General features: G+C 33.5%; 1 protein-coding gene across 2 annotated transcripts in view; it reads left to right on the forward strand.

Moving 5' to 3' along the window:
* The first annotated feature begins 732 nt into the window (after positions 1 to 732).
* LOC126889910 (39S ribosomal protein L28, mitochondrial) overlaps positions 733 to 18,743 on the forward strand; it is a 37,817-nt gene continuing 19,806 nt past the window's right edge. Inside the window, exons 1-3 of one of the 2 annotated variants that reach the window (XM_050658628.1) lie at positions 733 to 955; positions 1,101 to 1,276; positions 6,852 to 7,110. In XM_050658628.1, coding sequence (XP_050514585.1) covers positions 905 to 955; positions 1,101 to 1,276; positions 6,852 to 7,110 — 486 coding nt within the window. In that variant the 5' untranslated portion in view covers positions 733 to 904. Of the gene's footprint in view, positions 1,045 to 1,100; positions 1,277 to 6,851; positions 7,111 to 18,743 lie in introns of both variants that reach the window. The other variant, XM_050658629.1, reaches the window with a different exon arrangement.

The following is an 18,743-nucleotide window of genomic DNA, read 5'->3' on the forward strand; positions in this document are numbered from 1 at the left end:
ATTCTATAAAACAGCCATAAGACCGGCTATGATGTACGGAACTGAATGTTGGGCAGTGAAAAAGAAAGAGGAACAACGAATGCATGTGGCGGAAATGAGAATGCTTAGATGGATGAGTGGAGTGACAAAGAAGGATAAAATTAGAAATGAGTATATTAGGGGAAGTCTAGGTGTGGCACCAATTGATGCCAAAATGAGAGAGCATAGGTTAAGATGGTTCGGTCATGTTCAACGTCGAGACGTTAATCACCCAATACGAAGAATAGCTGAAGTGCAGATTCCTGGAAGGAGTAGGAGAGGAAGACCAAAGAAGACCTGGGGGGAGGCGATAAGGCAGGACATGTTGGTAAAGGGGATTAACATTGATATGACCCAAGACAGAATTGTGTGGAGAAATGCAATTAGGGAAGCCGACCCCGCATAGGGATAAGGCAAAGAGAATGATGATGATTATTTTTCCCCAATCGACTTCGCAACCTTTTACCTTAAAGGAAGGCATTTTTCAACCGGAATAATAGTAATAGTAATTTAATATTTCTTGATCTATCTAGTTAAGTGAGGTTAAACCAGAGTAAACGAAAAATAAAATAAACAACTGATCATCTGTTTACCCCTTCCAAATTAATCCGGAAATCTGAGCAAAAGATGGCGGAGCCAATCAGCTTTTAGCGTATACGATGGCAACACTCTTCCAAGACGCACACTGGTCACACCCACTCTTCTATGACTGTCACAACTTGTGGCGTCGTGGCGTGGTTTGTTTTGTTTATGGTTTGTCCCTTTTGTACTTTTGTCCTTGCTTTTGTCCCACCCTTTGTCCAGAGTCCATTTTCAGAGTAGCCAACATTGATATGACGTCACGACTATTATATAACGGTCCATTGACCATTATAGATGCAATGGAATGAAGGCCAATATCAGAAGTCAGAAGAGAAGAAGAACTAAAAAATTTAAGGTTAATATTTTAAAACCTATTTTTCTAAGTTTTTCTAATATTTCTCAAAAATAAAAATATAGATAGTTGATTTCTTTATGGCATCAAAGGTATAATATAAAAATGTTTATTTAAAGTTTTATTCTGTTTGTTGATATAATTTTAGGCTGTCAAAACTCTTGGTTTATTTCAAAAACCTACTCTGTTGGATAAAGGTGTAGCTGCTTTACTTCCAGAAGCGTACAAAAAATTTTACAAGGAATGGAGATTTGCTCAACCTACTGCTGTTCATTATGTACCAGAATCTGGAAATTGGAAAAGAAATGATGTAACAGGTGAAGTGTAGGTATTCTTTTTAAAACTTTTTATGATATGGTTTTAGTAAAATAAGGCTAATTTAGTTTTATAGTGTTCTATGCCTTTCCTTTCCTAATCGTCACTCCTTTCTATTGTGGCAAGCTTCCTTTCGTAAATTACTTTCTGACATCACCTTTGAGATGCCCTTTATCCATGTAGTTGCTGGTCTTACAAGTTTGCGTTTTTTTTTGTGGGGGTCCATTCTAACAAAAAAACTAGTCTCGTGCTCATTATATTTTCAAAACGTTGGTGGCCTTCGAACCAAAATTTTTGATGTAATAAAAAGTGTTTCCTGCTGTTCCTATGACATAATCATTTTTATTGAAAGTAACCTGAACGAAAACATAACTAACAGTGAGATTAAATGTAACGGTTTTAGTGTCTATAGATGTGATAGATCTATGAGGACCAGTGCCAAGAAAAGTGGTGGTGGTGTTCTAGTTTTTGTCAGCAACAAACTACAATCTCAGTGTATCTCTATTACTGAAGACCGAGTTGAGCAAGTATTTAATCTATGCCACCATAATAAAAATAAATTTGTGATTGGAGGAGTGTATATCCCTCTACAGTCTCCTCAATATTTATATACAAGGCATTGTGAGACAGTTGAATACATCTGTCAGCAAAGTGTGTCAGAAAACTTGTATCTTTTTAGTGATTATAATTTGTCTAATGCCTTATGGTCAAACGACGAATTTGGAGTTGTGGTCCAGTGTCCAATGGGTGATTCTGCTTTAAATGTGGCACAAACATTTGGATATCTTAGACTATTTCAGATTATATGCGTTTTAGTGTCCCTGACACCTTTCCCCAGCCATCTTGTCTCCTGAAGAGCAGTAATCATGAGCTTATATCTTTTTAGTTCTTGCAGAAGTGCGGTTTGAGCTCCTGGTCTATTTAGCGTGCTCACATTCCAGTTTCCAAATGCATAGTCCATGTTTCGTAGCTTGAGTCGTTTCCGAAAGTTCCGTCCTGTATTCCGAGGCAAATTTTCAGGTTTCGTAACAGTGTGTTTTTTCCGGGAGTGGGTTGTCAGCCCACTGCCCAACCTTCCTCTTTCATCCGGGCTTAGGACCGGCAATGGTGACTCCTGAGCTACGGAGTTGCAAATTGCACTAGCTTATAGAAATATTTACAAAGCTCAACAGACCTTGAAGGCCTAGGTATTCATTCAGACCCAGCTTATTTATGTTTTCTATGAGGTTCTTCGCAATGACTCTAGTAGTAGACATAATAATAGGTATTGTCTGGTGACTTAGTATTTTTCCATTTTCTTTGTATTTGAATTTCCAGATCTCCGTACTTGGCAATCTTTAAGTTAAATTTGGTATGTAGGTTATTGTTGTTAGGTATCTTCGTACTTGAATTTCCAGATCTCTGTACTTGATATGTTGTATGTACTGGTAATGTTTTTAGGTATCGCCACATCAATTAGTGTTGTTGGTTTTGTTAATTTATTAACTCCCAGTATAGCTTGTTGTTGTCATTCTCAACTATATGGCAATGGAAACTCGCAAAGGTTATTATAACTCTAAACACCAAGATTACAAAATAATAGGCACCCGAGTTGCAAGCTAGGCTGGGCAGCACTGACAAACAATGGCATTTGAGTCACGCGACATATGTTTATTATAAAGCAAACGGTCATTGTTTTTTCATGCAGCATTTCTCTTTAAAGTTTGTTGCACTTATTTAGAAACAATACAGGGTATTGATGAAGAACGTTGCTAGTTGTTAAAGTACATACCTAACTTTTTTATTATCCAATATAAGCGAATGAATCAAAAAGCATAATGTTAAGAAAGCCTAAGGCTATAGTTGAGTTTTAATTTCAATATTTTATATAAGCCAGAATATTCCACAGGGTGTTCCAAACTTTGAAGAAAAAACACACTATCATTGTTACACCCGGTATATAATGACACTTACCTGTTTAGCAACAATATTATTACATCGATATTTTTGAAGAATAAAGCTATAACATATTAAAAAAATCACTAAAATCGGACAACATTTTGGTGCGTTAATTTTGATGCTTAGTGTATATGGAAGATGGTCCGTTTGGCTGGAGAAGTCCCAACTTTATAGCTTCATCTCTTGATGAAGGACCTTTCCTACTGAGTTCCATTTCTTCTATTCAGTTGCAACAAATGCCTCGCAACTATCTGTACTGTAAGATATTGAATGGTTTCTTGGGCTTGACGTCACATCAGCAATTGTCATTTTGGACCTGAGGGTCTTTGACGATATATTTCAGGTAATTTTTAGTTGGTATAACCTGATTCTGAATGGCTAGTAATGAGCCTTCTGTTTCAGGAACATTTTTCCTGATGTCAACCAATAGTTTGACGCTGTATTGCGAACATAGTCTTGGCTAACCTCTTTGGGATGTCTCCCATGTAGATGTTTACCCTTTCAGATGTGCATTTTTTTGTCCTTAGTAAGGTGGTTTATGCGCATTTCTGGTTCCCTTAGTTTGATTGGTATCATGTCATCTACTGCGCAAATAGTGCGATGTAGAATAGATGTCTCAACCTGCATCTGAAAATAAGTTCTTAAATTAGCAATCTGTTTCATGGGCGCCCATACCCATGGGCAGGGGGGGGGGCGTGCCCTCCCTAGCTTTTCGGGTGCTTTAAATTATATATGGTTATCCAAAGTATACAAAATATAATGTGCAACATTTTCACGTCTGGCCCCCCCTGAAAATTTTTATATGGGCGCCGGTGATCTGTTTATCCAATTGCTCACATATTTCCACAAGTCCTCTTCTTCCTAAATACTGCAGTAATGTCATTCTTTCTACTGCACTTCGAGGATGGTGTTTTTGACTCATATTATTATTTACAATGTCATTTTATACACTTGGCGATGTTAAGTCACAATGACGACCTCTCGTGGATTTCGGTGGAACTAAAATTGAGGGTGTTTTCTTTTTATTGGCCTGCTATAAGGGGGTTTTTACTGTCAAATCGTTGTCAGTATTTTCGAAAATCAATATACGTAATTCATAAATTTTAATACAAAAGATTTGAAGGGTCAGAGGGAAAAACGATGAATGTCAATTTTTGGTCATTTTGAGATTTTTGTGCCATCTGTTAGCTTAGAAAGAGTACTATCAACCTGTGAATAGACAAGGGGAATAGAGATGATAATCGTCTTAAAATCACGTCACAAGATTGGACGCAAGGAGGAAAAACAATGAATATGTAACTTTGTTTCTTATTTTACCGAAAATGCTTACAGATAGACATTCATCGTTCTTCCCCCTGACCCTTCATTTAATTAAAAGCTTACAAACCTTTTATTAAAAGTGTTCTTATGTGTGTGTTGTGTTGCAGAATATTTGGAGTAAATTTAGGACGATTTTAGTCCTTTTGATTCTACTGATGCTAATAGATTAATCGATGGGACTACTAAATTTTTCACTTTATTGATTTTCGAAAATACTGACAACGATTTTAACAACGATTTGACATTAAAACCCCTCATTATAGCAGGCCAATAAACAGAAAACACCCTCATGTTAGTTCCGCCGAGATCCACGAGAGGTCGTCATTGTGACTTCAAATCCCCAATAGCGTTTTAGAGCTTTTCAACGAAAACATTTCGTTTATAAATTCGCAAAAGCGTGTGTGTTATTGCGTTGCCGCTCCTGCAATACTCAGATCAAATTTATCGATGGATTCTTATGTAGTTTTTCCTTCTGAATCCAAATCTGAAAACGGCATTTCGATATTTTTAACCGTCTTCAAGATAATCGACTTCAAAGTCTAAAATGTGACGTCACAATCGTTTTATTTTCTTCCGACACACTACACGTCCAGCTGAAATCGTTGCTATTAAGTAGGCTAGTTTTTTAATCTCAATTTGTTAAGCAAATCATAAGTTATTTACATTTGAGTTTGACACTTCGTGAATGTCAAACTAAATTTTAAATTAACTATTAATAAAACATCAATGACATTTGATAGTGAATTTAATTATTATATAAAATAAATAAGATGTTCAAAAATACAATTACTTACGCGAACTCAAAGTTACGCGATTTTCAAATAATTGTCGATTTGTTATTTGATATGCGATTTTAAAATCTTGTGGATTCATTATTTAAGCGCCACACAATCGTTTAATTATTGACGAGATAGAAATACCACCCACACACTGTTGCTCATCCAATGTATTATACATGTTTGGACTTTTCACACGGAATCAGCGATTTTATTTTGTATTAGGTCTGTCTTATCTACAGTTTTGTCTAATGGAGTGGGTGTTTGTTACTTTTATAAAGGGATTTTCTGTTTTATTTCTAAGAATACTTGAAATAGTAATAAGTACATACACATACGAAATTATACCCCGACTTACGCGAATTCGACTTACGCGATTATCGCTCGGTCCCACCTATCGCGTAAATTCGGGGTATTACTGTATTTTAAAAGTAACAATATTTATTAACAGCTTTAAAAAGGTTTATACGGGTATACAGCCTCCCCTTTATGATAAATGGACTGTTCCATTTGCTATGAAATTAAAATTTAGTCGGCTCGCTAAACTCGACACAACTGGCTAATAGTTTTAGTAGGTAATTTTTTTGTTTTTGTGAATTTTGCCAAAATTGACAAAATTACTAATTATTTAGTAATTATTAACTACAGTAAAACCTCCGTTAACCGAAATAATTGGGGGCAGGCCGTTTCGGATAACAAGAATTTCGGTTAAAAATAATATTGCTTTTTGTATTCTTCTTGTATCAAATTACATACTGTTGGAGGGATATATTATAGCTGCAAAACATCGTTGTCAAAGGAAAATACAAAAGAAAATAGAAGATTTCTTTAAGAAAACGCTCTAAACATGTTCTTTTTCCTTAATTTCATTGCTTTTTTTTTAATTTACTTTTCATTGACGTAATTATTCAAACTCTCAGCCATTTCGGTTAAACAATGTTTCGGTTAAAAAGGTTTCGGTTAACGGAAGTTTTACTGTAATTAGTAATTATTTTTTTTGCCAAATTGGCAAAATTATTGACTAAAATCACTAACCAGTTGTGTCTGAGTTTAGCGAACCGAATATGAAATAATATTGTTCGGTATAAAAAATTATGGTCTGATATGTGCAATTACATCCTTCTAATGGAAAAAAATATTTGAAGATTTTTCTCAAATTATGGATACCAACAACATTTTCATTTTTAACTCTTTTATTTTTAATTTGACGAAGAAAAGTTATTCTTCATAAAAACCTTTCATGTTCTAAGATTTATGATGCAACCATCATATGTAAAATTTTATTAATTTTATACGAGGTAGGTATATAAAAAATATGAATTTCGATCAAAAGTAAACTACCTTTATAGTTCATAACATTCAAATTAGAATGATATAATTGCACATTAAAACATAATTATTAATTCTAAACTAGTTTTCATAATAGCAATTTTCCATATTATGAATTAAAATACGTAAATAAACAAAGTTTTCGTTATGATAATGCACGCATTTTCAGCTTGTTTGTAATAATGATACATTTTTATATCATTTGATTGCACTTATTTTAGATTTCCTGTTCAAAATATTCCAATTCCTGTACATTTTCCAAAAGAATCAAGTTCACATATATGGGGTGGAGAGGGTGTAGTGCAAGGCTTTGAAAAGCGAAATAAATTTAAGAGAAGAGTTCCTCATTTTTGGGTTCCACATTTAAAGAGATCAGTAGTTTATTCGGAAGTTTTAAATAAACACATCTCAGTTATAATCACAGATAGAGCAATTTCTTTGATCAATGCACACTATGGATTTGATCACTACTTATTGAAGGTAAGTAATCTTATTATTGTATTTAATTTGCAGATGCAACAACTAACTGACAGCTGACGGACAACTACAGAGGAATAACCAATGAACTGTCAATACGGATGGAATAGGCACGAAGAAAATTAATACGGCCACGTTACAAGAGAGAGAGACAGAGAGTGTGCTGGAAAATTTGACAGGCCGTGTAATTTGAGTTGCCTATATCAACTTAAATCGGTGAAATGGACCTCATATTTTTTTAACTTGGTATATATTATTTAACTAGGGCTGATAGGCAGTATTTAAAAATTAAGTTAAGTTAATAAAGTTAAAAAAATATGAGGTCCATTTCCCCGATTTAAGTTGATATAGGCAACTCATATTACACGGCCTGTCAAATTTTCCAGCACATTCTCTATATCACAAACCATACATACTCATAGACGTTTCACGTAAATTGTCAAGGTCAAGACAGCAAATTAGTTACCATTCCAATCCAGAGATGTCGCTGTCAGTCAATTCTCTTGTCATATTTAACAACTGACAGTTGACAATTAAATTAATTTGTTATTTACTTTTTATTTTACAGTTTGTGGCTTAATTATTTTATTATAGTGGTGTTACGTTTTTAATTAGATTTAATCACAATTTTAATCAATTGTATTAACCTCCTCTCCGTTTTTATGAGTAGAGTTATTTACTTTTTATTTTACAGTTTGTGGCTTAATTATTTTATTATAGTGGTGTTACGTTTTTAATTAGATTTAATCACAATTTTAATCAATTGTATTAACCTCCTCTCCGTTTTTATGAGTAGAATTTTTAGTTTACATTGATCATCCAGTGTGGTGTTTCTCCACATTTAAAAAAACAATATCCTGAAACAGTTTATTCCAATAGACAAGTGTGTCATCAACATTTCGGGCCTATATATTTTTGGAAGTTTGTAAAAGATTGTAAAGGTATTTATCTAAACAATCATCCTACAACATTCTTTCAAAAAATTTCATTCTACTCAATATTACACATCAGTGCTTTCACATGACACATGGCAGTAGTGTTTAGCATTTTGAAAACAAATTGGAATATTTGAAGTTTTCAGTAAAACATTGAATAAAACATTGAATTGTCTTTCTATTGTTTTAATTTCCTGCGAAATTTCATCAAAAATTCCGCAAAATTTATAATTTGAAATTCCCACGTAACCAAAATTTGTCAATTTAGTTCCCATTCCAATCAAGAGATGGCGTTAATTCGATCCGAAAGATTAACATGGCCGTGAAACGTCTATGAGTATGTATGGTTTGTGCTCTGTCTCTCTCTAGGCCCTCTCTCTTGTATGTTGGTGGCAATCTCACTTTACTATTTGAATGGGACGGGGCCATTCCATCCGTATTGACAGTTCATTGGGAATAACTCTTAAATACGACAATGAAGTTATTCACAGGTATACTCAAGGATAAATTGGAATCACAGATAAAGAACAGAGAAGAACAGCAAGGATTCAGAAAAGACAGGTCGACGACGAACGCAATATTTGTCATGAAACAAGTGAAAGAGAAGTCGATAGAATATAACAAACTCACATATATTTGCTTCGTGGACCTAACGAAAGCATTTAACAGAGTCAGACTTAGCGATATATTACAGAAAATGAGACAAAAAGGGATACCGGTAAACACTGTTGAAGTCATAAAATAAATGAACAATAACAACACGACAAAAATTAAAACAAACGACATCACTACAGCCAACATACCAACACCAGGGGGAATCGGCAGGGAGACAGCCTCAGCCAATTTCTATTCAATATGCTAGTGGATGAAATAATAGAAGATATGGAATCGCTACAACTAGGATATAGACTCGGTCACAGTAGAACCAGTATAGTGTGCTATGTGGATGATGCAGCCCTGATTGCAGAGGATGAGGATGACCTACAAAGACAACTTTATCGATTCTAGCAAGCATGTCGACGACTCAACATGAACATATTAAATCAGAAAACAAAATGCAGTACCATTGCGAAAGATCCAATTAGATGCAAGCTCGTGGTAGAGTGGAAACCCATAGAACAGCTAAACTAGTTCAAATACCTAGGTGTAGACTTATCAAGTTATCATGACCCAGCCAGAGACCTAAGAGGACAAATAAATAAGGCTGCAGTCGTGTCCGGATGTTTGAGAGATGTGGTCTGGAATAACCCATATATGAGAATGGACAGCAAAGTTAGAATTTATAAAACATGCATCAGACCTGTTATGACCTATGACATTGAATCATAGTCTGGGCTGATTATCGGAGAATAGGCCATTTTTGGGAAAAGTTATTTACCAGCAATTTTATTGCTGGAATCGAAGCTTATGATTATATATATTAATAATATAGATATGCAAAGTCCGCAGATAGTCTGCTACTTTTTTTATTAACAAAATGGCGCCCCCAAATCGTGTTTTTACAATTTTTGCTCCATAACTCCGAACATTTTAACTACACCAAAAACAGCCTAATAAAAATTCACTGAAATTAAATTCTCCATAAAGACATGTTTTTCCCGATCTGCTCGGACGAAAATTTTCCTCTGAAAATGCGGGTTTTCCCAACAAAATCTTTAAATTTCAAATAAAGTTTTAGATAAGTAATTATCTACCAATAATTAAATAACTCGGTGACATAAAAGCTTTTTTGGTTTAGATTATAGTTCCAGAAGCCGGTGAAAATTAAACGAATATTTTAGCAACAATTCAATTGTTAATTAATAATTTACGGTCGCAATAATAACCAAAATAATTATGATACACTAATCAAACTTTGAAATCTTATAAAGATGATATTCCTATTTAGTATTTTGTCGACAAAATATAAATTTTTAATTTTTTAGAATAATATTTAGATGTTTAAAAAAATAGTTATAAACAAATTACCGTTTCTCAGAAAGTTTTTATTATATTCTAATTTTAAAAAACAAGGTAAAATGCGTATTTCAAAGCTTTTGAAAATGAATGCTTTAAAACTTTTTTGCAACCATTTGCAAAAAAGTTATGAAACAGCAAAGTAAACATACGATTACTACGTTGTTTATAATTTTTTTTAATTCTTTCAAAGCGTAAAAGTGAGTTTAAAGTACAAGCTAATTACTTACAAAAAATATCGATTATTAGTTTAATGGTTATATTTTAATTAAAGAATATAAATATATTTTTTTGTAATTTACACGAGCGAAAGTAGACTATACCCTATTCCACGAACATACGCCTGTTTTGGATTACTTCGACAACGAATATTTTACTGTGCAAAATAAGAAGAACGAAAGTAAATTGCAAATTACATTGTTGTTTATTGGAATCATTATTAGCGCTATTTACTTTCGTACTTCTTATGTTGCACAGTAAAATATTCGTTGTCGAAGTAATCCAAAACAGGCGTATGTTCGTGGAATGGCCCATAATACAGTATCGTAGCTAAAATTTTCACTGGAAGCGACGAACGCCGCGCGACGTACAGTAGTTAATAAATAAAATTATGTATTATAACCCGTCTCCGAATCTGTATCAAGCCTACTTTCGCGCTAAAAATTACAAAAAAAACATTTTCAATCTTTGATTAAAATATAACCATTGAACTAATGTTTGATATTTTTTGAGAGTAATTAGTTTGTACCATAAACTCACTTTTAAGCTTTGAAAAAATTAAAACAAATTATAAACAACGGAGAATCGTATGTTTACTTTGCTGTTTCATAACTTTTTTGCAAATGGTTGGAAAAATTTTTTAAAGCATTCATTTTCAAGACCTTTGAAATACGCATTTAAAGTATTTTTTAAAATTATAATATAATAAATCTGAGAAATGTTAATTTGTTTATAACTATTTTTTTAAACATTTAAAGATTATGCAAAAAAATGAAAAATAAATATTTTGTCGACAAAATAATAAAGAGGCATCACATCTTTATATTCTTTCAATGTCTCATGATCAAGTTTGATCAATGTCTCATGATTATTTTGGTTGTTATTGCGACTGTAAATTGATAATTAACAATTGAATTGTTGCTAAAATATTCGTTTTTCACCGGCTTCTGCAGTTATAATCTATACCAAGAAAGCTTTTATTTCACCAAGTTATTTAATTATTGATAAATAATTAGTTGCCCAAAAAATTTATTTGAAAATTCGAGATTTTGTTGGGAAAACCCACATTTTCCGAGGAAAATTTTCGTCGGAGGAAATCGGGAAAAAACATGTTTTTGGTATAAAGTTAAAATCTTCGGAGTTATAGACCAATAATTGAAAAAAAAAACACGATTTGGGGGCGCCATTTTGTTAATAAAAAAAGTAGCACACTATCTGCGGTCTTTGCATACCTATATTATTAATATATAGGATCAGAATATTCGATTCCAGCAATAAAATTGCTGGTAAATAACCTTTCTTTGTACTTTACTAATTAGACCAGCGTATTATAACTATTTTTTTTTCAAAATTTAAAGATTATGCAAAAAAAACGAAAAATTTATATTTTGTCGATAAAATATTAAATAAGCATCTCATCTTTATAATCTTTATAAGTTTGATCAATGTATCATGATTATTTTGGTTATTATTGCGATCGTAAATTGTTAATTAACAATTGAATTGTTGCTAAAATATTCGTTTAATTTTCACCGGCTTCTGAAATTACAATCTATACCAAGAAAGCTTTGATGTCACTAAGTTATTTAATTATTGATTAATAATTACTTACCTAAAACTTTATTTCAAAATTAGAGATTTTGTTGGGAAAACCCGCATTTTCCGAGGAAAATTTTCGTCGGAACAAATCGGCAAAAACATATCTCTATGCAAAATTTAATTGCGGTGAATTTTTATTTGGGTGTTTTTGTTGTAAAGTTAAAATCTTCGGAGTTATAGAGCAATAATTGAAAGAAATACGATTTGTCGGCGCCATTTTGTTTATAAAAAAAGTAGCATACTATCTGCGGACTTTGCATACCTATATTATTAATATATAGGATCTTATAATTCGATTTCAGCAATAAAATTGCTGGTAAATAACTTTTCCATGAATTTTGCTAATTAGCCCAGAGTATCAAGAGAAGACACCAATAAAACCAAAAGCATGCTACGAACAGCCGAAATGAAGACACTAATAGCAATAGCAGGGAAGACAAGAAGGGATAGAATATGAAACATCATCAGGGAACAATGTGGCGTGCAAGATGTAGTAAGATGGGGTAGGCAAAGACGGAGAGAATGGTTCAGTCATATAAAAAGAATGGAGGAGCACAGACTACCAAGAATTGCGCTAGAAAGAAAACCAGCTGGCAAGCATCCACCCGGGAGACCACCAAAAAGATGGAGAGATAGCTGGCAGTCTACCTCTCAAGAAATACTTTAACGTCGGAATTAACAGATCGACAGATCTACAACAAGTATAAAAAGAAGAAGAAGAACAACTAACCAAAATTTGATTTTTGCCTAGTTCAAAGTAAAACTAAGGAAAGTCCAACTACACAAACTAATATCTACTAAGAACCTTTATAATAGCACAAAAATTTTAGAAACAAGATAAGTTATTGTAAGATTAAAAACACCTAGATGTAAGCAAATGTAGCAAATAAACAAGCAAATATAGATGAAAAACAGCCAGACAAACTACAGAGGTATAAACTTCTTATTTACTACCCTAAAACTTAAAACTAAACTTTTACAAGAACTAATGAATTATTAGAGGATAAGTTTATGTAAAATATATATAAGCAGTGGGGTTCCTACGGTCTCTTTATAGTCTAAGAGCTAGTGAACCCTCCGACTAACGATTTTCCTGTAAGGCTAGAAATTTGTATAATGATAATTCATAGCACACCAAGACTAAAAACCATGACCTGGCAGGCATCAGCCCTGCACGTGTATCTACCAGGTGAATCGAAAAGTGCATAGTTTAGGGGAAAAATAAACTTTTTTCTGTAAGGTTTAAATTTAAGTATGTGTTTGAGTAAGTCATTTAGAAGAAATGTGTACAATGACAGGCGATTCTGAAGAGCATAAGACCTTGCCAGGCGAGGGGAGAGATTGGGGGTTTTTCCTAAAATTATTTTTTTTTGCATCGATCAAAATTTTTTTAGGTTTCTTGAATCATTCCAAACAGAAAAGGTCTTTAGTGATTTTTCTCCTAGGTTAATAGTTTTTGTTATATAAGCGATTAAAAATTTTTAAAATTGCGAAATCGGCCATTTTTAACCCTAAATCGGACATTTAACTAAAAATTTCAATGTTGCCAAGGTAGGTAGATATTCTTTAAACATTGATTGATGAAATCCCGAAGAGTTTTTGCAATACAGTATCGGAAACCCCTTTGTTTTTTAATTGCTAAACAAGCGGGCGCGACACTGTAGTATAAGTGAGGACGTTTGAGTTGGCATAAATTCATTATCTCGAGAATGGGCAAATTTCAAGAGAAATCCTCAGACAGGTCGATTTTTATTTTTAAATTGGGACTTTTTGGCATATATATATATAATACTAGTGACGTCATCCATCTGGGCGTGATGACGTAATCGATGATTTTTTTAAATGAGAGTAGGGGCTGTGTGATAGCTCATTTCAAAGGCTATTTAATTCTTTATTCAGTAATATAAACATTAACATAATTGTTTATACAGGGTGTACAAAATTTTTTTTTAATAAATTAACTTTGATTAAATTTGACAAAAAGAAGAAAAATTTTTTTGTGCACCCTGTACAAATAATTATATTAATGTTTATATGACTGAATAGAGAATTAAATAACCTTTCAAATGAGCTATCACACAACCCCTACTCTCACTTAAAAAAATCATCGATTACGTCATCACGCCCAGGTGGATGACGTCACTAGTATTATATATATGCCAAAAAGTCCTAATTTAAAAATAAAAATCGACCTGTCTGAGAATTTCTCTTCAAATTTGCCCATTCTCGAGATAATGAATTTATGATAACTCAAACGTCCTCACTTATATATAACAAAGGGGTTTCCGATATTGTATTGCAAAAAACTCTTAAAGGTTTCATCAATCAATGTTTAAAGAGTATCTACCTACCTTGGCAAATTGAAATTTTTAGTTAAATGTCCGATTTAGGGTTAAAAATGGCCGATTTCGCAATTTTCAAAATTTTTAATCGCTTATATAACAAAAACTATTAACCTAAGAGAAAAATCACTAAAGACCTTTTATGTTTGGAATGATTCAAAAAACCTAAAAAAAAAATTGTTCGATGCAAAAAAAATAATTTTAGGAAAAACCCCTAATCTTTCCCCTCGCCTGGCAAGGTCTTATGCTGTTCAGAATCGCCTGTCATTGTACACATTTCTTCTAAATGATTTACTCAAACACATACTTAAATTTAAACCTTACAGGAGAAAGTTTATTTTCCCCTAAACTATGCACTTTTCGATTCACCTTATGACAGCCCTGGGCACTAAGGCTATCTGCTCCCGGTGAGGGTGGTTATCCCTTATCCGAGGGGTGGAATAATTGATACGCTTTTACTTGTTGAGTTGTTTTATTTACACTCGCATGAGCATAAGCTGGTAGCACCGCACCCAAAGAACATCTCGTGTAGAAAGAGACACTATCTTTAATGTGGAAATATTACGTCTGATCACCAAAATAGAATGACGAATGTCCAATATAATAATAAGAATTCCCTTGTTATAGTTTTGCTGTTTATATATTTAGAAATGCCTATTCAGCATCGACCATGAAAAGTGTTTATAATTGACTCTGCAATTATTAGTGAATCGTGATCTAGGATAACAATATTTATATAATCGAATGAAGGTTGTAATATTGTTATGATAACATAAATAACTGAAAGTAATTATCGTAGATAATTACAGGGTGTTTTTAAGATATATCTACTGAGTACAGATGAATTCTTGTACACCTTCCCTTTTTAGGAATTTTCCGACTACGGGGAGGGAAATTTGCAAGTCGTGCTACCAACCCATACTGTGTTGTAATCAATACAAAAAAATTTGTTTTATATACAAACTTCCTAAGCCTACGCAAATACATAAATAATATAAAATGTTCGTTTAACAACATTGTTTCGTAACACTTGTCACTCACTGTGTTTTCGGATTGTAAGCATATAATCTATTCTTATGTATTTCCTTGATTTTATTGTTTTCTATTCTGATTTTACAATTAACGTTATTTACTTCTGTTATCGTGAAAGGACCTACATAAAGACTATCAAACTTACCATTCTCTTCCCTTTTTACAAGGACTAGGTCTCCTATTTTAAAGTGTTGTGGTGTTGCTTTGAGCTTATTCTTTTCTTGCCGCTCTTTTTTGTGTTTTAATAAGAAGGTTCTGGCTCTCTCGTGTGCGCTTTGTAGTTTGTATCGTAACTCATTGTAGTAGGCATCTATATTGTAACATGGTTGAATCTCATGTGTAAGGTCTTCCGGTAGGTTAACCTTCCTGCCATATAACAGTTCGAACGGTGTGTATCCATGATACGCGTTAGGGGTTGTATTGTAGCAGTATGTGAACATTCTGCAACACACATCCCAATTTTCTCTGTCTTCGTCTATGAATGCTCTTACGTACTCGTTCAACGTTCTGTGTAGTTTTTCGCAACTTCCAATGGACTGTGGGTGGTATGCCGTTGTAAAGTTGTGTTCTATTTTTAATAGCTTTGTTAATTCCTGCATTACTTCGTTCTTATACTCTGTGCCTTGGTCTGTTCTTATTTGCTTCATGAGTCCGTATGTTGGTATGAAATGATCAAAGATTCCTCTTGCTATTGTCTCTGCTTCTTTATTGCACACTGGTATGCTGACCGCGTATTTTGTCAGTTCACACAACATTGTGATACAGTATTTATTACCTTCATTACTTCTCGTGAATGGACCTATTGTATCTATGTATACTATGTCCCATGGTTTGGAAGATGTGTCCGATATCACGAACTCTTCGACATGTGTTCTTTTCGGTTTGTTAATTTGACATTTGTGGCATTGTTTTACGTATTTTCTTACGTCTTTTTCCAAATTTTTCCATCGGAATCTTGCCTTTAGCTTCTTAATTAGTCTGTTATTCCCTACGTGTCCTCCGAACATCGGGTGATTATGGTATTCTCCTATTAATCTGTGTTTTTCTTTGTCATCTTTTATTGTTTCTGGTACTTCACATATGTATATTTCTATATTCTTCAATTTTTTATTTCCTTCTTTAATAAATTCATCAATTGTGCACATTTTAAAAATAATATCATTTACGTATATTTTTACTTTACGTACTGCATTCTCTACCGCCAGCTTATCAAGCTGTACCAACGCTTGGTTTAAATCGAAACGATTCAATCCTGTGGCTATGCTTTTGCTGCATTTTATTTTGTTTTTGGCCCTAATGCTCAGTCTTGGTGAGATTAGTTCTGCTCCAAAGGACAAAATTGGTAGTCTATGCGCCTCTAAATTATTTAGTACCTTCCTTACTGTCTGTTTGGTGGCTTCTGGCTGTAGTGCGAGTTCACTTTCAGCCTTTGTTTGTCTTGCTTCTTTCTCCTTTTCTTTTGCTTGAGCTCTTGTTATAGCTAGTATATGGGCGTTGTCTATGTATAGGTTTTTTAGTTGATGCAATGTTATTCTTGAAAGGCTGTCTGCGTAGTTACTTTTCCCTGTTATATACTCTATTTCGAAGTCATATTCTTCTAGGTCTAATCTGATCCTCGTGAGTTTTGAGGTTGGTTCTTTCATTGCAAATAGGTGTGTCAAAGGTTTATGGTCTGTTTTTACTTTGAATGTTGGTGCTCCATATAGATAACATTTAAAATAATTAATTCCCCAATGAATCGCTAGTAATTCCTTAACGATTATAGGTTTATTACATTCTCCTTTACTAAAACTTCTTGATGCATATGCTATAGGTAGGTCAATTCCGTTATAATCTTGACTTAGGATTGCTGAACAACTCTCATTGGATGCGTCTGTTGTTAAGATAAACTGTTTGTTGAAATCAGGATATTTTAAAATTGGTGGTTTCGTCAGAGATGCTTTAAGCTTTTTGAATGCTTTTTCACACTCCTCGGTCCACGAAAATTCTACTCCTTTCCTCGATAATTTGTTGAGTGGTCTGCATATTTCCGCAAAATTTTTAATAAAACGTCTGTAATAGTTGCAAAATGCTACAAATCTCTTTGTTTCTTCCGCTGTCTTAGGTGTCGGATATTGTTCAATTGCTGCATACTTCGCTTTGTCTGGTGATACTCCCTCTTGAGAAAGATCATGTCCTAAATATGTTACTTCCCTTCTAAAGAATTGACATTTTCCTGGGTTAAGTTTCAAATTGAATTTTCGACATGTCTCGAATGTCTTTTTCAGGTTGTCTAAGTGATGTTTTTCGGATATTCCAATTACTACGATATCGTCCATGTAAAGAAATGCTTTGTCTGGTGTTAATCCTGAAAATGCTATTGACATCATTCTTGAAAAGCTATTTGGGCTTACATTTAATCCAAAAGGTAATCTGGTAAATTGAAATGCTCCATTTTCTGTGCTGAACGATGTGTATTTTCTCGATGATTTTTCTAATGGTATCTGGTGAAAGCCTGACATTAAGTCTATAACTGAAAACCATTTTGCTCTTCCTAGTTGATCTAATATCGAATCTATTCTTGGTAATGGAAATTTGTCTGTAACTATCCTCTTGTTCAGTTGTCTAAAATCTATGCATAATCTCCATGCTTTTCCTCCATCTATAGCTTTTTTCGGTACCAGTACTACTGGGCTGTTGTACTCGGATGTAGATGGTTCTATGATTCCTTGGTCTCTTAGGTTTTGTACTTGTCGATTTAATTCCTCTGTTTGCGCATGAGGTGTCCTATAATTCTTGATATATACCGGAGTTTGGTCTTTAACTCTTAGTTTTTGTTCGTAGAAATTGTTACAGGTTAACATATCATGCCTTAGGGCGAATATGTCTGAATATTCCTCGCATAACGATACTAAGTTGTCTCGTATGTATTCTGGTATGTCTAATTTCAGTGATTCTCGTAATTCTTTTTTCCTGTCCTTGCTGTCGTTGACTAGCCTATATATATTGAATAGTTTAATATCCAACGTCCTGATTGTGCTTGCGTCTACATTTACTGTTTCGTACGTTGTGTTCAAAATTTTGATGTATGGATTATTACTTGAAATAATTGCTCTTGCTATGAATATTCCTGGTTGTATTTCTTGCTGTTCCACTATCCTGTCTTTCTTTAACGTTTGAAAAATTTTTACGATTCTGTAAATTTCACATCTAGGCGGTATTATTATGGTGTCATTGTCTATATTATCCAGAATTTTCGTACTAATGTAACAATCGTTGTCCTCTTTAATGTGCATTTTAAGGTTTGCGTAATCTAGTATACATTGAAAGTTAGAAATAAAGTCTCTCCCAATGATTCCGTCTGTTGGAATTGGAAAGTTAGGTTCTACCAATTGAAAGATGTGTTCGAATCGAGTTCCTTTTACTTCGAGTGTTGTCTCAACTTCTCCCATTGTTTGCAACTCTCCTTTAGTGACTCCTTTTATTTTCGCCTTTGTGTTTGGTTTCACCTGTTCCTTCATAAAATCTTGTGAACATTTTAGTATTGAAATGTCAGCTCCTGTGTCTATGATAA

The sequence above is a fragment of the Diabrotica virgifera genome, chromosome 8 (assembly GCF_917563875.1).
Source record: "Diabrotica virgifera virgifera chromosome 8, PGI_DIABVI_V3a".
In the NCBI taxonomy this organism is placed as follows: Eukaryota; Metazoa; Arthropoda; class Insecta; order Coleoptera; family Chrysomelidae; genus Diabrotica; species Diabrotica virgifera.